The 20,348-nt window shown below is 51.6% G+C and overlaps 1 protein-coding gene across 6 annotated transcripts in view; it reads right to left on the bottom strand.

Moving 5' to 3' along the window:
• Positions 1-20,348, bottom strand: part of IL9R (interleukin 9 receptor) — a 244,303-nt gene that overhangs the window by 218,672 nt on the left and 5,283 nt on the right. Inside the window, exons 2-10 of one of the 6 annotated variants that reach the window (XR_008419222.1) lie at positions 16,502-16,615; positions 16,082-16,193; positions 15,773-15,951; positions 15,115-15,260; positions 14,511-14,718; positions 13,911-14,016; positions 12,792-12,876; positions 8,688-9,807; positions 7,007-8,425 (exon numbers count right to left, since the gene is read on the bottom strand). Coding sequence is in view for 5 of the 6 variants with exons in the window: in XM_053894199.1 (XP_053750174.1) it covers positions 10,754-11,254; positions 12,792-12,876; positions 13,911-14,016; positions 14,511-14,718; positions 15,115-15,260; positions 15,773-15,951; positions 16,082-16,193; positions 16,502-16,739 (1,575 nt within the window). In the remaining variant the exon portion in view is untranslated. Of the gene's footprint in view, positions 1-7,006; positions 8,426-8,687; positions 9,808-10,546; positions 11,255-12,791; positions 12,877-13,910; positions 14,017-14,510; positions 14,719-15,114; positions 15,261-15,772; positions 15,952-16,081; positions 16,194-16,501; positions 18,543-18,572; positions 20,346-20,348 lie in introns of those variants that run through there. The other 5 variants (XM_053894199.1, XM_019439761.2, XM_019439760.2 and 2 more) reach the window with 5 other exon arrangements.

The following is a 20,348-nucleotide window of genomic DNA, read 5'->3' on the forward strand; positions in this document are numbered from 1 at the left end:
CGACTCCTGAAACAGAATGCTACGGGCAGCAGTGACAGTCACAGCAAAGTTTATTGCAACGAGAGGCAAGGCCGACCGATGGGGACCGACACTCTTGATCAGAGTGTGGCAGCTGGGGTACGGAGTTTTTATAGACCACATCGTCTTATCATCACCTGGGAACAGAACAAAGAAATAGTTCCCAGATGGGGGTGGAAACAGTTCAGACCTTCGGCCCCTAAGCCGCAACCTGTTGACCTCCTTGACCCTGCCTCTGGCGCCACTTTTTCAAAGTTCTCAACACGCCCTTGCCCCAATCCAATCAATCACCAATCCAGTTGATTTTCCTTGAACTTTTGTTCCCTTGATTGATAGGACAAGGCTGTTATCTCTTAACCCACAGTGTCAAAACAAAGCTATTATTTCTCAAGACTACAGGTTAGCCCTACTACAATTTAACCCTTACAACCTGAGCCAAAGCCAGAGGCTTAACCGATGGAGCTGCCCAGGTGCCCCAGGTAGATTTTGTTTCTTAATGACAGGTTTATCACCCTTGGAGTGGGAAGTTAGAAATAAGTAAGAGGATCAGGTTACCATATCCACGTGATAGTGGATGCAACTGGAGACATCAGCATAAACTCATCTTTAGCTTAATATGGAAACTGACCTGGGGCGCCTGGGTGGCTCAGTGCCGTGGGCATCTGACTCTTGATTTCAGCTCAGGTCATGAACCCAGTTGGGGATCAATCTACGTGTCGAGCTCTGTGTTGAGCGTGAAGCGTGCCTCTCTCTCTCCCTCTGTCCGTCTCCCCTGCTTGAGCTCTCTCTTGCTCTTTCAAAAAAAAAAGAATAGAATTGCCATTTACTTTACCAGCAACATGAGTTTCTTTGGGAACGCCTGAGGGATCACAATTCAGGACAAGAAAATTATGGCAAACCACAGACAACTCCAAAAAGACAAAGGAAAGGTCAGTTTGTGTTGGGTTTATAGAGGAAGTGGGGGTTGGGGTGGGGAGGGGGGCATCCTGGTGGCTCAGTCGGTTATGGTTCAGGTCGTGATCTCACAGATTGTGGGATGGAGCCCTGTGTCTCTCTCTGGGCTGATAGCGCAGAGCCTGCTTGGGATTCTCTCTCTCCCCCTCCCCCTCTCACACTCTCCCTCTCTCACTCAAAATAAGTAAACAGGGGCGCCTGGGTGGCTCAGTTGGTTAAGCGGCCAACCTCGGCTCAGGTCAGGATCTCACAGTCCGTGAGTTCGAGCCCCGCGTCGGGCTCTGTGCTGACAGCTCAGAGCCTGGATCCTGTTTCGGATTCTGTGTCTCCCTCTCCCGTTCATGTGTTGTCTCTCTCCGTCTCAAAAATAAATAAACGTTGAAAAAAATTTTTTTAATAAGTAAACATAATTTTAATTAAAATAATAAATAAATATTTAAAAATAATAATTGATTGATTAGGAAATTTCAGAGTATTGTTATGAACTGTTAAAAAGAAACCCCTGCGGGGGAGGGGTGGCACCTGGGTGACTCAGTGGGTTGAGCATCTGACTTCAACTCAGATCATGATCTCCGGGTTCATGAGTTTGAGCCCCACATTGGGCTCGTTGCTATCAGCATAGAACCTGCTTCAGACCCTCTGTCCCCCTTTCTCTCTGCCCCTCCCCCACTCACACGCTTGCTCTCAAAAATAAATAAAACATTTAAAAAAATAAATAAATCATTAGCATAAACATCACTTGTGATTAAAAAAAAGAAGAAGAAAAGAAAACCAGAGGCCCAAAATGATCTCACTTTGACCAAGTTCTTTCTGCTGGCTATGTTGCTGGATTCTTTACCTCAATACCCGGGTTTTGTTGCCCCAAATAAAGAGGTGGACACAGAAATAAAATGAGCCGCAGACATAGCTCTATTAGAGTATAAGGTTACAAAGTAAGAATAGTATGAAAGCTCTCTTTGCAGACAAGGGGCATTCAAAAGTGAATGCCCAGGACTATAGGCAAGGGTCTTTGTTGTATAAGGTTTGGTTGGCCCCTCCTTCTCTTCTCCCTTGTTCCTTCTCTCTTGTTTCTTCTCAGGTTCTACCCTTATTGGCTAGGTAACTCTAAATGCCCAGTCATTCCTTTTTGATTGGTTCATTTCCATTGTATGAGGGGTGGTCTATGGCCCCAGCATTCCTTGTGGGTAATAGGTTTTATGGTCTACTACTTATTTCTAGTTAGGCCTTTTGTCAAATTTCTGAGGGAAACCTGAAGAGGAGTAGGTGGGGTCTGTTACATTCTTAACAAGAACCTTACACCCAAAGGAGTTTCCTGTAGTCAGACGCTCCCAGCATCGTTCCAAAACATGTGTTTTTCCCACCCAGGGACCTCAGGTTGTAACCTTTCCCTCTCTGCCTACTAAATCCTATCTTCCTATTATAGTTGTATCCCAACTGATGTTCCGTGTGTGAGAGCTCCCCCTTCGGGCTTCCTGGCTCCATTTTAAAGAAGGATTCCTTTCTTTATTATACACAAAATATTTTAAATTACATGTGTAGACATAAGCTGGAATACATACATATATTTCCTGGCATTGTCAACTGAACAGATTGAGTTCCCACAGTGTATAAGTTTTTTGTGCCATTCTCTATAAAAAGGGGCTCTTAGAAGAGATATCTGGCACTAAGGGCTGAGACAATGAATACAGGAGCCGGGATAACCCTGAAGTATCAGAAAGGAAGTGAGTGCCAATAATAAAAATCCCACCCAAGTTGAAATTATGTCAGTGGAAACAGAGGGCAACAGATAGAGCCACAACAGGAATAAACTGATCAACCAAACACCCTACTGCTGGAATAAAACCAAACACTACATTAACTACTCAGGTGTCCACACTGGTAAAAAGAACTTATTACATACATTTCTTTTTGTAATTAGTAGAAAGCAATGTACAAGAATTCCAATTGCTTGATGTAGACACTCAGCCATCCATCACAGAGGTGGAACTAACTCTACAAAACACCTGACCATTCCTCCTCAACACTGTCAAGGTCACTGAAACCTGCATGGGATCCTAAAGCACTGAAGGTAGAACAGAAAGAAACTAGATACAATCTAGACTTCAGTTAATCATAAGATACCAAGGGGCACCTGGGTGGCTCAGTCCATTAGGCACCCAACTCTTGATTTATTCTCTCTCTCTCTCTCTCTCTCTCTCTCTCTCTCTCTCTTCCCCCCCCCCCCCACTATCCCCTGCCCATGCTCTCTCTCTGTCTCTAAAAAATAATTGAAAGGGGGGGGGCCTACACCGGCCGACTCCATCTTGTTCTGTGTCCTTTCACCTTGACCACACCTCCTCCCCTTGAGTAACCCCCCCCTCACCTGCCTAACAGGACTCGGACCCTTCCCCAGCCAATCGGCTGAGGCCACAGCCATTTCCTCACCAACTGCCCCTAGGCACCAATAAAACCTTTGTTCTTTTGAAACTCGGCTCGCTCTCTCTGGTGTCTCACCGCTGCGTGGGTGCAGGTAGGGGATTGAGCTCGAGCTAGCTCGAATAAAGGCTCTTTTGCTTTTGCATCGGACTCGGCTCCCTAGTGGTCTTTGGGGATCACGAATTCTGGGCATAACAATAATAATAAATAATATCAATATTGGCTCATTAACTGTAACAATTCTGAAAAGAACCAGAAAGAGAATAGAAATTAAAGGTCAAATAAGACAGCGGGGTGCCTGGCTGGCACAATCAGTTGAGCATCCAACTCTTGATGTCAGCTCAGGTCATGATCTCATGGCTCATGGGATCAAGCCCAGTGTGGAGCTCTGCACTGTCAGCACAGAGCCTGATTAGGTTCCCTCGCTCTCCCTCTCCCTTTCTGCTCCTCCCTCTCATTCTCTCTCTCTCTCTCTCTCTCTCTCTCTCTCTCTCTCTCTGTCACATGCATGTTCAAGATAAATAAATGCACTTTTTCAAAAAAATCAAAAGAGAGGAAACTGAAAGACTGGAAGAAATGGGTGATTTCCAATTACAAATGCACATTAACAAAATGGACTTTGATATAATGAAACATAGAAACGGACGAATGAGCAAAGATCACAGTAACGTTTAGACATCTCCCACTGGAAAATTCCCTAGGAACCGATGGGCTCATAGTAAACACCTGAGTGTTAACCAACCTTTAACAAATTCTGATTTTAATATTAAAGACATAAATACAATAATAAATACACTATTGACATATTTTCATAGTTCATCTAATGTAGGATGCCAGTGATTCCAAAATAAACATTTTAATTTTTTTTTAACGTTTATTTATCTTTGAGACAGAGAGAGACAGAGTATGAACGGGGGAGGGTCAGAGAGAGAGGGAGACACAGAATCCGAAGCAGGCTCCAGGCTCTGAGCTGTCAGCACAGAGCCCGATGTGGGGCTCGAACTCACGGACTGTGAGATTGTGACCTGAGCCAAAGTCGGACGCCCAACCGACTGAGCCACCCAGGGGCCCCGGGGACTCAAAATAAACATTTTATGTACCATCACAAATGTGCTGCCAATTCAACTGTGAGTTTCCCAACAAAAGGAAAATAAAGTGATTGATGAGTTTACTTCCATTAAAGCCAGAAATTTTTAATTTTTAAAAGTTAATAATTTTAATTCAGTTTTGGTATAAATTATGTATTTAAACTTAAATAACGTGGGTTTTTTTTTTAAGTTTCTTTATTTTGAAAGAGAGAGCACGTAAGCAGGGGAGGGGCAGAGAGGGAAAGAGAGATTCCCGGGCAGGCTCTGTGATGTCAGCCCAGAGCCTGGGCTTGAGCAAGGGCTCAAGCTCAGGAACCATGAGTTCCTGACCTCAGCCGAAATCCCAAGTGCAACACTTACCCGACTTAGCCAACCAGGTGCCCCTAACACACCTACTTTTCAATGTGCATCCAACTGTGTCAACACCGGAACAGAGAGGACCCCGGACAGGCCCAGGGTGGCCAAGCGGCCGGCATCATGCACACCTGCTCCCGCCCTACAAGCATCTGCAGCGGGCCCTAGCACACCTGCAATTAGATGCTCCAGGTGCTGCTCCTCTCCAAGAACCACAACCTTCGCTCTACCCCCTCCCATACTCTCTCTCTTTCTCTCCCTCCCTCCCTCCCTCCCTCTCTCTCTCTCTCTATCTCAAAATTAATGAATAAACATTTAAAAATGGTACACACACATGTTTTCAAATGCAAACCTGTGAAAATTAAAGATCTACATAACCTTGGATTCAGTGATGAGTTTGTTTGTTTTTTTTTAATGTTTTTATTTTTGCGACAGAGAGAGACAGAGCATGAGCAGGGGAGGGGCAGAGAGAGAGGGAGACACAGAATCGGAAGCAGGCTCCAGGTTCTGAGCTGTCAGCACAGAGCCTGATGCAGGGCTCGAACCCACAGACTGTGAGATCATGACCTGAGCTGAAGTCGGACGCTTAACTGACTGAGCCACCCAGGTGCCCCAGTGATGAGTTTTTAAATAGAACACGAAAAGCCAGTCCATGAAAGAAAAAATTGCTGATGTTTACCATAGTAAAATGTAAACTATCTGCTCTGTGAAAGATCCACTAAAGAGAACAAAAAGAAAAGCCACAGACGGGGAGAAAATGTTTGCAAAACACATCTAGAAAAGGACATTTATGCAAAATATACAAAGAAACTCCAAAATTGAAAAATGACCAACAACCCGTAAATATGAGTAAAGATCTAAACACACCAAAGCAAACAAGATATACAGATGAGGGACGCTCAGTTGGTTGAGCGTCCAACTCTTAATTTCAGCTCATGTCATGACCTCAGGGTTGTGGGATGGAGCCCTGCCTTGGGCTCCACACTATGCATGGAGCCTGCTTAAGATTCCTTCTCTCCCTCTCCCTTTGCTCCTCTCCCCCTCACCTCTTGCACACTACCTCTCTCTTTCTGTCTCAAATAAAAGCAATAATAAAAATTTTTTAAAGGATGCACAGATGAAAAATAAGCATACAGAATATTGCTCAACATTACTTGTCATGAGGGAAAAGCAAGTTAAAACAACAAGCAAGCGCTGCATATCTATAGAAGTGCCTAAAGTTTTGGGGCGCCTGGGTGTCTCAGTCGGTTAAGCGTCGGCCTCTTGGTTTCGGCTCAGGTCATGGTCTCGAGGTTCGTGAGTTCGAGCCCCACGTTGGGCTCCACTCTGACAGTGCAGAGCCTGCTTGGTTCTCACCCTCTCTGCCCCTCCCCTGCTCGTGCTCTCTAAATCTCTCAAAATAAATAAACTTAAAAAATAAAAAAAGAAGAGGCTAAGGTCTGAAGAAAAACTAATAGCGATAGCAACAGGAACTTGAATTCGTTGCTGATGGAATGTATACTGGTACCGCCATTTTGGAAGACACTTTGGCAGTTATTTCCCAAACTAAACATAGTCTCACCATATAAGCCAATAATCACATTCATGGGTATCTGGACAAGTGCTCTGAAAACATGTTCAAGCAAAAACCAGCCTGCAGTTATGTACAGCATCTTTCTTCAAAAGGGCCAAATATTTTAACAAAACAGGATACCTTTCAACAGGTGAGTGAATAACCAAGAGAGATGCATGCATGCAATGGAATATTAGTCATCAACAGAAAGGAATGATCTATCGAGCAAGGCCAAGACAAGGATGAGGCTTACATGCATGCTACTGAGGAATAGAAGACAATCTGAATAAACGACACACTCTACGATCCCACTTGTATGACATGTGGGACAGGAAAAATTACAGACATGGTAGACCACAGTGACTGAGCGTCTTTTGGGGGCAAGTTGACCAGGAGAATGGGTTGATGAAAAGAGGTGCTGAAGGGCCAGGTGGGAGCGTTCGCCTCTGCTTGGTGAGATCTGCTTGGTGCGTGTGAGCAAATCTGGTCTGAAGTAGCAGTGTCCATAAGAAAAGTCCTTCTCGCTCCAGGGGACAAAGGTCTTCCTCCATCACAAGTGTCACTATTTCAGGACCAGTTCTTAGGGAAATTTCTTTGAGGGTGTGATAACAAAAATAACATAAAATTTCCTTTCATTACTTTTTATTTTTAAACATAGTAAAATATACATGACATAAAATTTACCACTTTCACCATTTTTAATTTATTTTTCTTATTTCTTTCATTTTAGAGAGAGTGTGTGAGTGGGGGAGAGGGGCAGAGGAAGAGAGAGAGAGAGAGAGAGAGAGAGAGAGAGAGAGAGAGAGAGAATCCCAAGCAGGCTCCACACACGAAGCTCAGAGCCCAACACAGGGCTCGATCTCTGGGCGTGACTCTGGGATCACAACCTGAGCAGAAATCAAGAGTCAGACGCTCAACTGACTAAGCCATCCAGGAGCCCTTCACCACTTTTTTAATGTTTCTTTATTCATCTTGAGAGAGAGAGTGTGGGGGAGTGAGGGCGATGGGCAGAGGGAGAGAGAGAGAGAGAGAGAGAGAGAGAGCAAGCCCCAAGCAGGCTCCCTGCCCAGTGCCATGATCTGAGCCGAAATCAAGAGTCAGGTATTTAACCGACTGAATCACCCGGGTGGCCCATTTTCACCATTTTTAAATGAATATTCATAATGGTGAATAACCATCACCACTATCATTTTTCATTTCCATCGGCAATGCACGACAGTTTTCACTTCTTCACATCCTCACCGAAACTAGCTTCCAATTTTTAGATAACAGCCATTCTAATGGGTGTGAAGTGGCAACTCAGTGTGGTTTTCATTTTCATTTTTCTGACGTCTAAAGATGTTAAGCATAATTTTATGTGTTTATCGGGGTTGGATTAGGCAATAATCTATTGTGTATGACACCAAATAACATGCAGAATGTCAGAAAATATTTGCAAATGGAATATCTGATATGAGTTTAGTGTCCAGAATAAAGAAAGAGCTCCTACAACAGCACAGGGACAAGCAACCCGATTAAAAAACAGGCAAAGGACCTGAACAGGCTTGTCTACAAAGAAAATACACAAGTAACACATGAAAAGATACTCATCATCACCAGCCATCAGGGAAATGCAAGTCAAAATCATGCAGAGGTACCACTTTGTACCCATCAGAAGAGCAACTTAAAAAAAAAAAAAAAAAAAAAAGGACACTACCAATAGTTGGTGAGGATATGTAGCAATTGGAACCGGAGTACATTACCGATGTAAAATGTTGAAGTCACTGTGGAGAACAGTTCAGTGGTTCCTCAAAAAGTCTAAACATAGTTAACACGATCTAGCAATTCCACTCCAAGAAATATACACAAAAACATAGACAACGGGTATAGGAACAAAAACTTGCACACGGATGTTCACAGCAGTACTGTTCACAACAGTGAAAGGGTGGAAACAACCCAAATGCCCTCCAGAAGGATGAATGAACTACATGTGGTCTACCCACACAACGGAGTAATATTTGGCCACAGTAAGGACTGAGGTGCCCATTCTCTAAAGTGGATAAACCTCAGGGCGCCTGGGTGGCGCAGTCGGTTAAGCGTCCGACTTCAGCCAGGTCACGATCTCGCGGTCCGTGAGTTCGAGCCCCGCGTCGGGCTCTGGGCTGATGGCTCGGAGCCTGGAGCCTGTTTCCGATTCTGTGTCTCCCTCTCTCTCTGCCCCTCCCCCGTTCATGCTCTGTCTCTCTCTGTCCCAAAAATTAAAAAAAAAAAAAAAACAAAAAACAAAAAACAAAAAACGTTGGAAAAAAAAAATAAAGTGGATAAACCTCAAAAACACTATGCTGAGAGAAAAGGCTGTGCAGAAAGTCACATATTATATGACTATATTTATACAAAGTGTCCAGAATAGGCAAAGCCACAGAGACGGGAAGCAGGCAAAGAGCTGCACAGGGCACAGTGTGGGGGGTGCGGGGGGACCGCTTAATAGGAAGGGGATTTCCTTTGAGAGTGATGACAGTTGGGTAATATTAGGCATGTACTAACTGTCACTGAATTGAACACTTTAGAAGAGTTACGTTTAGATTATGTGAATTTCACCACATTGAAAATTAAAGAAAGAGGGCCACCTGGCTGTCTCAGTCTCTGGAGCACGCGAATCTTGATCTTGGAGTTATGGGTTCTAGCCCTACGTTGGGTGCAGAGATTACTTAAAAATAAAAAATCTTTTAGAAAGAAAGAAAGAAAGAAAGAAAGAAAGAAAGAAAGAAAGAAAGAAAGAAAGAAAGAAAGAAAGAAAGAAAGAGAAAGAAAGAAAGAAAGAAAGAAAGAAAGAAAGAAAGAAAGAAAGAAAGAAAGAAAGAAAGAAAGAAAGAGAAGCCACTGTGCATCCTCCCTCGCCAGGGAGAGTCCCCTTCCCTCACTGCTCTCAGCCTGGCTTTCCAGACCCTCTGCAGCCCAGCCGGCCAAATTTTGGACATCTGAGCTCCAGCCCACGCCGTGAGGCCAATCCCTCAAACCACCAGCTGTGTGAGGGCTCCAGCTGCCAGCCGCCTGCTCTCTGACTCCTTCGGTGCCCAGCGCTCGGCGACTTCCTCATCCCAAGGTCTTCAAACCTTGCTCTGCTGGAAACCGGATCACAGCACAAGCGTCCAAGGGTCATCTCGTCACAAAAAAGGGAAACGCGTTTTCTGGGCACCAAGATATGCAGGCAGCTTGCTCGGGTGAACTCACAGCAACACTTACGAGGTACTGTTAGTCCCACAGGCTGAAGGGGCAGGAGTGTCTCGTGTACCGTCACACAGCCTCTAAGGCTGCACACTCCCAAAGCCAGGTCTCGGGGCGCCACCGAGAGAAGATGTGTGACTCACAGGAACAATGTCTCCGGCCACGCACAAGAGGCATCCCCGCTGTGGGGGTCACTCGTCATATGCAGGTGGCCCAGGTTCCCTGTGAAGCCACAGAAGCCACGCGGATGCTGCTATAATAATACCCCAGGCCAGGGCTCCCCAAGGGGCGGGTGATTCATGCTATTTTTTCTATCCTTGGTTAGAGCTGAACATGCCTACACCTCACTTCCGTCCACACCCCTCCTCTCTCTACACGCTAAAAATACATTCTGGGTCCTGCCTCACCCCTTCTGACCATGATCTGGCTCAGCTGAGGCTCCCCACAAAACCCCAGGGGCCTCCGCAGGCACGCAGAGGGGAGGGGGATGCCTGTCTGAGGCAGAGGAAGCCTTTGCCTTTGGGAGCCTGGGTCCACAAGTGTTTGTTTGTTTGTTTTTTCTGTACAGGCCTCAGGGGACACCAGAGACTCATGCAGAGGTGCCCTCTCTGGTCGGTCACCCAGAGAGGGACAGGTCTCCATTTGGATGCTAACTTCAAAATGTCAGCATCTCCAACCCCAGAAAACCCGAAAATAGACAGACCCCCACCCCCTGCACTTCCTGTGGGCCCCTCTCCCAGTCAGCAGCAGTTTGAAACAACCACTGAATCCCTTTTAATCTCAGTAGCAGAGGTACCTCAGGGAGGCACAGAAAGACAACACTCCGCCCAGTCACAGCACCTCATCTGTGTCTGTTGGGTGCCGGCTGGCCCTTTAAGGGAGTGAGGGCAGAACAGGCTGCGGAGCCAACACCCCCACTTCTGTGAGGGACCAGGGTGGAGCCAGAAGGCAGGGAGGGAGTGGGAGCTGCGTGGTAGGATGCTGCGGGGAGGGGAGAGAGGAGGGGTTTTCGGCCTCCATCTGGACAGGATATCTGTGCAGGGGCTTCATTCTCAGAGACTTTAGTCCATTTTCCACATGATGCACATTATGCAGCTGGCCTCATCAGGGTTCTAAATCAAAGCCAGCGTCTGCAAAGGGTAGGAGCAAAGAAAGTGCCCTGAGGGCCTCATGCGACACATTCACCGGGGTCTTGCTCCTCTCTGTGACCAACTCCCACATAGGTCCCTCCTTGCGTGGCATCCAGGCTCTGCTGGTCACAGGAAAGGCCACAGGCCAAAGCCAGGCTGGGCCCAGAGCTCTGCGTGTTTCCTGGGAAGGTCGAGGGGTGGCACGCCCCGGGACAGCCCAAGGCACAGTAGTCACCACTGCTGCCCTCTGCCTGTGGGAGAGCTGGCCTGGTGGGGCTCCCAGGGACCCAGTCCTCCTGTGGCAGGTAGGCAGGTGGCTGCTCTCCCTGTGCCACAAGACCTGCTAACAACACAGCCTCTGGGAGGCCAGGACGTGGGCCTTTCTCCTCTTCCTCCAGGACCACTGACTGCCAGGGATCCACCGGGCCATAGGTCAGCCACGCAATGGCCTCCTGGACACTAGACTCCGAGGCTCTTCTCGGGGAACTGACACAGTCCTGGCTCGGCAGCAGACCGGTTCTGTGGGCCCCTATCCAGGTCTAGAACAGAGCATGGGGGGTGGGGGGAAGGGCTCAGGCAGCATGTTCTGGACTCTGCCTGGAAGGAGCTTCCCCTGTTCCTCCAAGAAGCTCTCCAGACATCCCCACCCAGAGTCCAAGCAACGACTGTGCTTGGAACATGTTGTCTCACCCTCCATGTGCCAGCCCAGCCTCAGCACAGGACCCTGAGTCTCTTCAGGACCCTCAGTAATCCGTGCTGGTGACAGGTGTCGAGGACAGAGAGAACCCCTGGCCGCTGCTCTAGGCACTTCCATCAGCTACAGAGACTGGGCACCCCCTCTTGAACCCCCATCACACACACACTGAGATGCTGTTGGAACCAGCACCTTTGGGCTAAGGGCAGCAGACCTGGACCCATCCGTGGAGCCACAGGAGGCCCCCACCTCCTACAGGAAAGTATTTCCTATGTGGGACCAGGAATCACCACCAAATGGACCACGCATACCTCACCCTCTGTTACTGCCCTGCTCCCTGGACAGCCGACCCATGGCTCCATATCACCACTGGAGGGTTCTAAATACCCTGGCTGGTGACATGGGTCTACAGAGGAGGGCCGGGTGCCCGCAGCCCAGAAGATACATTCCAGGGTGATGGAATCTGCCTTCGTGCCCAGACACCCCAAGGGTCTTGACAGTGATGGCCACTGCCTGAGAAAAGGGGGTGGCCTCCACCAAGGACAAAACGCTCAGCTTTAAGCTTTGAGTTATACTTTTGGGCAACAATCTTGAGAACTGGGCTCCCTCTTTAATTTTCTTTTTTAAATTTTCTGGGCTCCCTTTTGAGAAACACAAGGACTAGGCAGAGGGAAACCCGGCAACGGCAAGGGGATCAGGGAAGAGCAGGTCCGAGGGCACCAGGAAGCATCACCTCCCGTCCACCACCCACAGTGGGGAACCTGAGACCACCTGCTGGGGCTGCTCCCTGCCCCCCTCCTGCCCAGCGAGGGGCAGGAGCCTCCAGGCCAGTGGGGGGCTGGGGGGGGAGGGGGAGGTGTCTGATGCGACCCTCCAGGTAGTACTCACCGTGGCACCACAAAGAGACACGTGTGGAGTGTACTCAGTGCTCATGGTGCCAGCATGCTACCCAGGGGAACAGGAGAGGCCAGGCACTCCACAGTGGCCACCAGAGCGGTAGCCCATAGACCACCGAAGGCCCCAGGGATAGTATAAGCACCGGGTCCTCCCCGCAGAAACCTTCAGAGAAGAAGCGGGGACGAGACGTGTGGCAGCTGCAGACAGCACCATTGTTTGCACCTTAAACTGACCATACACCTCACAGGGGCTGCTACTCAGAAATGAAAAGAAACCCACAACAGAGAATAAAGCTAATTGTTCTGATGCATTTGAGACACAGCGTGTAAATGTAAACCGACTACATATACCAAAAAAAGCTGAAAGCACTGACAAAGGCCCCCATGCTAGCCCCCAAGTCTCACCAGAAGTCCACATCTTTGTCGGGTCAGAATGTAGGCAAGCCCAGACTCTCCCTCAACCCCTGCCGTGAGCTGTGCACGCACCTGGAAGTCCCCATTGTGCACACTGTACAGGGACTGGAAGAAGGCCACTGGAGACGGCACGTTCTGGTAGAAGCTTCTCTTCACCCTGGGGCCAAGAGAGGACACCTGGAGGCCTATGCACGCCCAAGGAGGGCCCTTGGAGGCCCAGCTCCAGGAGGCATGATGTCCCCGCAGGAGCTTTGCTCTCTTCCAGCCAGAGGTGGCCCTGCTTCACCTGGGCTGCTGCCATTCTTACCTCTTGTTGGCTCCAAGACCCGACACTTGCCCCTGTGGCCTCCCTGCCTAAGGGCCCCATAGAACTGACTTATACCAAGACACGTGTCCTTTACAGGATGAGCTGTCATGGTGGGTTCAGGGCTACAAGGTGACCGCTTGTGTCCACAGCCCACAGAGGGAGCTGGCACCTTCGGGAACCACACTTGTGCTCCTGGCAGACAGGGGGCAGCTTCCTACCCCACCTGACTCCTCACTGAGCAACAGACCCACTGGCCCTGTCACGAGGATGTGGCACAGGGCTCCAACACAACAGGTCCCCAGCAGCCTCACCAGCCTCCCAGGGGAGGAAGTGGCCTCTCCAGCTCCCCACCTCAAGAGTCCCCAGTCCCACCTCATCTGACCCCTAGGTTTCTCTTCCTAAGACCTGGCAATTTCCTCCACTTTGCTCCCCCTCTGCTTCTCTCTCCTCCTTCTGGACACCACCAGTGGCCTCCCAGCAGGTCCTCTCCATATCCTTGTACCCCCAAAATGCATTCTCAAAATATAAACCAGATCTTGTCACACACAGGTTCACACGCTTCAGGCATTTTCTTATGCTCCCAGGTCGAGCCTGGCCTTCACAGCCCCACCAAGCACCCGTTTCCTCACCTGGCAACTGAGGAACTCCCCCACAGGTCCAGCGCAGAGGGTTAAAAACCCCCACCCCATCCAGGGCCAGAGGTTTGGCCCGAGATGCCCCACCTACCACACACCTACACACAGACATACTGACTCACATGCACACACATTGACATGCACACGGAAACTCACCCAGAGTCACACGAACACATTCATGCACACACGCGTGCGCGCACACACACACACACACACACACACACACACACACACACCTTGGCTACCGACCTGGGTGAAAGCTTGAACAGGAGGCAGGTCAGGCTGGTCAGTAGCAGAAAGACAGGTACAGCGACAAGGGTGCCGTCAGGCTGCCCCCGAGGTGATAACAGGGGGCCTGTGGGTAGGAAGGGCCCAGGGTCGTGAGCCTCCTTGGCACCAGGATGTTCCTTCCAGTCCACATGGCAAAGCACCCCTGGGAGTGCCCCGGGCCACAGTGGAAATTTTCTCATAGGCCACAGAGGTTTGCGTCATGCCTGCTAATGAATCACCTACCCCTGGGTCTCACCTCCTCCATCGGCAAGGTCATCAGTGTCAGCCACCCTTCCTAGCAGGTAACGGCCCAGCCCAGCCCTTCCTAGGGAGATGAGACCATGTCCAGCCTCCAGAGCCAGAAGCATAGGCCTGGTGGGCCACACTCACTCCCAGTGACAGACAATAACTATACTTTCCAAGAAGCCCAATGCTTGGCAAGTTAAAAATCTCAGATTTCCAGGGGAAGGTGGTCAACCGGGGTATAACTGCCTCAGGGAGGAAGTTCCAGGGGGGGTGAAAAGGTGGGAGGGTGTGACAAACATGGGAAGGGAGGCGCTCTGGGAGGGAGACCCCCACCTCGGGCAGAGGTCTGGGGAGAGGGAAAGCACACGGGCTGGCTCCAGTCACTCCACTGGCCCGCATAGTGCTGTTCCTCCGCCAGGTCATCCTCCGGTGAGGCCATCTGGACGCGCAGCCTGGCCTCGTAGCTGGAACCAGGGTCCAACTCGATGGCTTCAAGCCTGAGCCAGGTCACCCCAAAAATGTGATCCCTGTGCTGGGCCTGCTGTGGGGTAGAGAACAGTTGTCATTTGCTGAGGGTGACAGGGTCCATCAGCCCTCAAGAACACACATGCACACACACAACCGCACACACAGGCACACACGCAGGCACATGTACACACACTGACACTCATCTACCCCCATGTGCGCTTGCACACACAAACACGCTCACTACACTCACACACTCATATATATAGGCATACCCGGTGCTCATCACACATATAAAGACACATATTCACGTACACACAGGTACACTCACATACAAATGCACATGTGCACAGTCACACTCCTGACTCTGGCCACCTCCCCTCCTCATTATTCCAAGTTGACATCTCCCGAGTGGCCCTTGGCTGCCGCTCCCAGAAGAGAGAGGCCCCTGGAGTAGTCAGCCCAGCGTTACCTCCCAGGTCTCCCCCTGCCTCTTGAAGGCCAGCTCATAGCTGAGCATGGAGATCAGAGGCTCCAAAGCAGGACTGACGCTCCAGGTCAGGACACAGTAGTCAGAGCTGACGTTGCTCTGCAAATCAGAGGGAGGGTCCAGCTTCACTGAAACAGAATGAGGCCACGTGAGGGTGTGCGTGTCAGCATGCCCAGCACCGGGGGTCTGAAAAATGCTGGGGGCAGGGAATGGTCAAGGCCTTTCCAGACAAGGGGCCTCACTGGGAGGCAGGTCTCCATCTCCTCCCTGCTGCTGCCTCCCAGTGAGGCCTCAGGTGGGACGAGATGACAGTGAGTTCCTACGGCCCCTGCAGCCATAAGCTTCCCAGGGTCTTACCGGACTTCTTCCTACTGTGACTGAAGTGTATTTCAAGTGACTCAAGTCGTACCCTTGCCCCAACTTACGGCCCTGAGTCTTCGTCCTCCTCCTGAACCCTACCTCTCCACTAACCAGTGGGCCCCTCCCTCCCAGGGGCCCTGCTCGCTCATAGCCCTGGGTGTCTCTTAGCAGGGACAGAGAGCACCCACTGAGCCATGGAGGTTAAGGGCAATGGGACCCTGCCCCCAATCCCCATGAAGCCAGGATGTTCCCCACCAGAGCACCCTACCCCAGGCCTCACCATGTCTCCGGGGCAGGTACTGTGGGTCCACCAGGCTGACCTGCTCCTTCCCAGAGACGTAACGGTGGAAAGTGATGGTGAAGTTGTCAGAAGGCACAAGCACCTCCTCAGGTGGCAGCACCAGAGTGCACTCGCTGGCCCGGAAGACACATCTGTGATTGCTGCCCACGGCGTGGTTGCTGGAAAGGGTATATGTCGCCACCAAGGGGCCACTGCACCAGCCCAGCCCCTACTGCTGCTATCATGGGGACCCATTCTCACCACTGGCCCCTGTCCCCTGCCCAGGTGGGCCTGGCCCTCCAGCCTCACCTGGTAAAGAGGAGCCAGGGACTGGGGCCCTGACCCAGCTCTACAGCAGACCAGTGGCAGTCGATCCTTAGGATGTTGTTGTTGAGGCAGATGAAAGATCCAGCCCCGAGCCCTGGGAACAGTGACGTTTGGGAGCTCACGACGGCTGCTTCAGGGCAGGATTAGTACCTAGCAGCTGACACTCTGACAGGGCAGTCCCCTGAGAATGATCCCAAGACAATGCATCAAGGGCAGGGCTGGGAGGTGATGAGCTCTGACCCATGGTGCATGGGTGGGAATGAAGTCCAGGTTGGTCCCTGGAGGACAGCCCCAAGCACAGTTCGAGCCAAAGCCTTCGCTGTGGAGTGAGACAGATGACAGCCCTGCCCCCCAAGCCCTCCACCCCCTGGCCTCACACAGACACCAGTGCCCAGCCCTCACCTCCTCCTTCCCCGTGGATGGAGACTCCCAAGCCAACCCAAGGGCTGATGCACGTGCAGATCAGGAGCCAGGTACTCAACTCCCGCATCAGGGCCTCGGTCTCCAAGGTCCATCCTGCAAGGAACTGGGCTGAGAGCACCCCCCTGGGGACAGTCACCATGAGGGCTGCTCTCTGTGGAGAGAACCCCCCTGATAGGTGCTCACCGTGAGGGCTCCCCCTGTGAGGCATGCTCCCCATGAGGTCCACTGCCTATGGAGTGTGCTCCTCACTGACAGCTCTGAGTGGGTCACCACCAATACCCTCACCGTGTCCCATGACAGGGATTGGACACCACTGCCTGAGCTGCTCCCATAAGAAACTGAAGCTCAGAAAGATACGTCGGCCAGACCAAAGATTCGTGGCTACAGCATATAGCATGGTGCCCTCCAACCCAGATCTTCTGGTGGGTTCTGGACTCTGAACCAGCTATGTGTCTGAGTCTGCCTACACGTTTCTTCTCTGGGACAGGCATCCTCTGCCAATACAGCCCCCTGTTGCTGGGCCCAGGTCCTGTCGTGCAAGGAAGGCAGGGTAAGGGTAACTTTGTGCCGACTGTGTAGCTTGCCTCATACACTTGAGTTCCCACAGCAGCCCTGTGAGGTAGAAAGACCGTCCCTACACACAGACAAGCAAGCTGAGTCCCGAGGAGGGGAAATGCCTTGCCCAGGGTCACACAGCCAACGTCTACACATCCTGTCTCCTTAAACAAAGACCCATCCCAATGTTCTGACCCGGGATCAGGTAGGAGGATCGCAGTGGCGTGTCCTTGCAACAAAACTGCACTCCCCAAGCTCTGTCGATCGCATCCCTGTTTAGAAGGTGCCGGTCCTGCGAAGGAGAGCACCCCAAGAGAGGAGTGCCAGCCTGAGCAACAGGATCCCTGGGGGGACCAGGGGTAAGCTGGAGGCGGAGGGACTGGGTGTTCACAAGTGCCTGGGTGCTGGGAGGCTGTTGACTTCCTATCACCCTATTTGTAGCTCCAGATGGTGCGCTGATAGTTCCTAAGCAGGAAGCAGGGCCAGCCTGGTTATGCAAGCCTGATGGGTGATAAGGAGGCAAAAAAGCAGCACAGACCACAGCACGTAAACCTTCGAGGAGCCTGCACACACGCAGGGGGGCAGACACCACCCCAACACCCCAGCAGCCTAGCCATGTACCCACAGGACTGACCCCTGTTAAGATCCATGCTCAGGAAGACTGCACCCTTTCCTAGCAAGCAGCGTCACCTAGCAGCACCAGCCACAGCATGGGAGGCTGTAGCGAGTTTACCCGCCCCCCCCCCCCCCAGCGTCTGTCCCCTCCTGCACAGTGATTGGGTGGAGACGGGGGAGCAGCCGGACAACAGCCCGTGGCCAGGGTGTGTAGTGACAGGATCAGAGCGAGCATCAGGTCGGGGGGCCTGAGGCACAGCAGCCACTTCAAGCTGAAGAGCTAACCCAGGCCCCAGTGGAAGGAGCCCTCCGTCTATGCAGAACTGGGCCAGCTGGGCCAGACCATCCCAGATGGTTCGAGAGCACAGGGTGGGGTGGCTCCAAGCTCAACAGGCCCCAGAGCAGGGACAGCTGAGAGCTACCGGGGCCAGGACCCACCCTGTGGGAGCAGCGGAGACCTATGCAGGGCCACCTGGGGGGATGGTCCCTGCTTCTCCTCTGAGAACTCTTCCCACAGAGAAGGCTTCTGTCTCTACAAAGTGAGCTGGGCAGGGTGGCGTGCCGCCCCACACCTGGCACCTGGCACCTCTGTTCCTAGCATGTGTCCAGCCGGTTGCCACGAAAGCCCGGGCACCACTGGCCTCTGTCTCCTCTGGGCTACCCACGTCCTTGACAAACAGAAACTGGGCCGGGCAGTGTAGAAACCCCTGTCCGCATACTCCGTGGTCCTGGAACAGGCACTGGGATGACACGAGGGAGATCTAATCACAGCTCAGACAACCCCGGACCATGTCACAGGATGGCTGTCAGAGCAGGAGGAGGGAAGCCAGTGTCTCTCCCTCGCGACAGTCTTGCCAGGGAGCGCGGCTGACGCCAGCACCCAGCCCTGCCCCTCCCCCATCAGGTCTGCGGCCACCGCCTTCAGCCCACAAGCACTCTGGTCCCTTCTCAGGACGCATCTCCTCCATGACCCTCCTCAGGGTCAAGTCCATGAGGTCGGCCCACTAGGGCCTCCCAGATTTCCTGCCCTGGTTTCCTGGCCCGCCACGAAGTTAAGGGCTGCCTCATAGCTGGACTCCTGCATCAGAACCTCCACACACTGCCACGAGGAAGTATGCTGCAGGGAAAGGTTTCCAGACAGACTCAGACCCTCACCTTCCCTGGCCCTCACACCCTGAGCACTCACCTGATGCCAGAGGAATCCCTGCCAGATGAGGGTGCCTGCAGACCATCCTCCAAGATGGCTTCACGCAGATTACTGCATCCCCTTCGTGTCCCCTCTTAAACAGTCTCTGTTTTTATTTTTTTAAGTTTACTTATTTATTTATTTGGGGGGAGGGAGGGGGGAGAGAGCGAGCGAGCGAGAGAGCACGTGAGTGAGCGAGGGACGGGCAGAGGGAGGGAGCGAGAGAGAGAATCCCGAGCAGACTCCACACCCAGTACAGGCCCCAACATGGGGCTCCGTGTACCAACTGTGAGATCATTACCTGAGATAAAACCAACAGTCAGATGCTTAACCAGCTGAGCCATCCGGGCTCCCAGACTATCTATATTTTGTTTAAACATGGAACTCACTCTGGGTCTCCCGCTGGTCTAATCCACCTCACACTGTCTCCTCTGCCCGACCTCCTTCCGTATCACGTGCCCCTTCCTTCATGAAGCACTCCCCAAGCTCCCTAGGGTCTCTCTGGCCGGACCAGACGTGACAGAGCAAAGCCAGTCCGCTCATGACAGAAGCAGGGTAGCAGGTAGTGCTGTGGGAGCAGCTCAGAATGAGGGTGTCGATACAGTTCTCTGTGGGGGGCCTGGGGGTTAAAGGGAGAAAAACGATGCACCTTCTCTTCCTGCACGTGTTAACTGACCTCCTCTGCCCAGAGACTCCCTCATAGCACCTTTGCGGCCCTGTCAGCAAAGCTCCCTGCTAAGCTGCCTCTTTACACAAGGCTCTTCCAGGGTGAGACACTGTCTGATTTATGTTGTGCCCCCTGCACCTAGCCCCAACAGGATGAGAAATGCATCCCGAATCTCCCTACAGACACTGACCTTGCCTTTAAATGGTGTTGATGCTTTGGGCCCCTGGGAGCAGGACTCTGGATGTTACTTGAGCACAGATCCTCATCTCCCCTTCTTCTGCTTGGCAGAGTTGATCCTCCTTCTGGAACCCCACCCTCACGTGCCGCCACCCATAGCTCCAAAGGGGCGATCCCAAGACCCTGGCTTCTCTTCTGCCCGAAGGCCCCCCAAGGGCATGGGGGTTTGAAGAGGTTTTGCCAGCCGCAGGGCCTGGTCTTCATCTCCACTCATGGCCATCGCAATCTCAGACCATCTGGCCCCAGAACCACCCCTCGCTGTTATTGAGGAAGCAAAGTCTTCCATACCTAAAACTCAACGTGACAAACTCAGATCCTTCCCTCTGCCCAATGGTACTCAGGCCAGGTAGTGATAGCTGTCATTCTTCAGCAAATACTGCCAACATGCTGTCTCTTGGAGACATCCAAGACCAGGACACCCGAGGAGGTAAAACTAGGGCGATGCTCCCAACCGCTTCAAAGTCCATCCACAGGCTCCTCCCAGGGCCCAGGGATGGCCTGCTGTCTGCCACTCTCTGCCATCCACTCATGCTGACTTGAGTGTAGAGAAGTCCAAATCACAGACT

This window comes from Panthera pardus, unplaced genomic scaffold, assembly GCF_024362965.1.
Source record: "Panthera pardus isolate Hobbes unplaced genomic scaffold, ASM2436296v1 HiC_scaffold_4, whole genome shotgun sequence".
Lineage (NCBI taxonomy): Eukaryota > Metazoa > Chordata > Mammalia > Carnivora > Felidae > Panthera > Panthera pardus.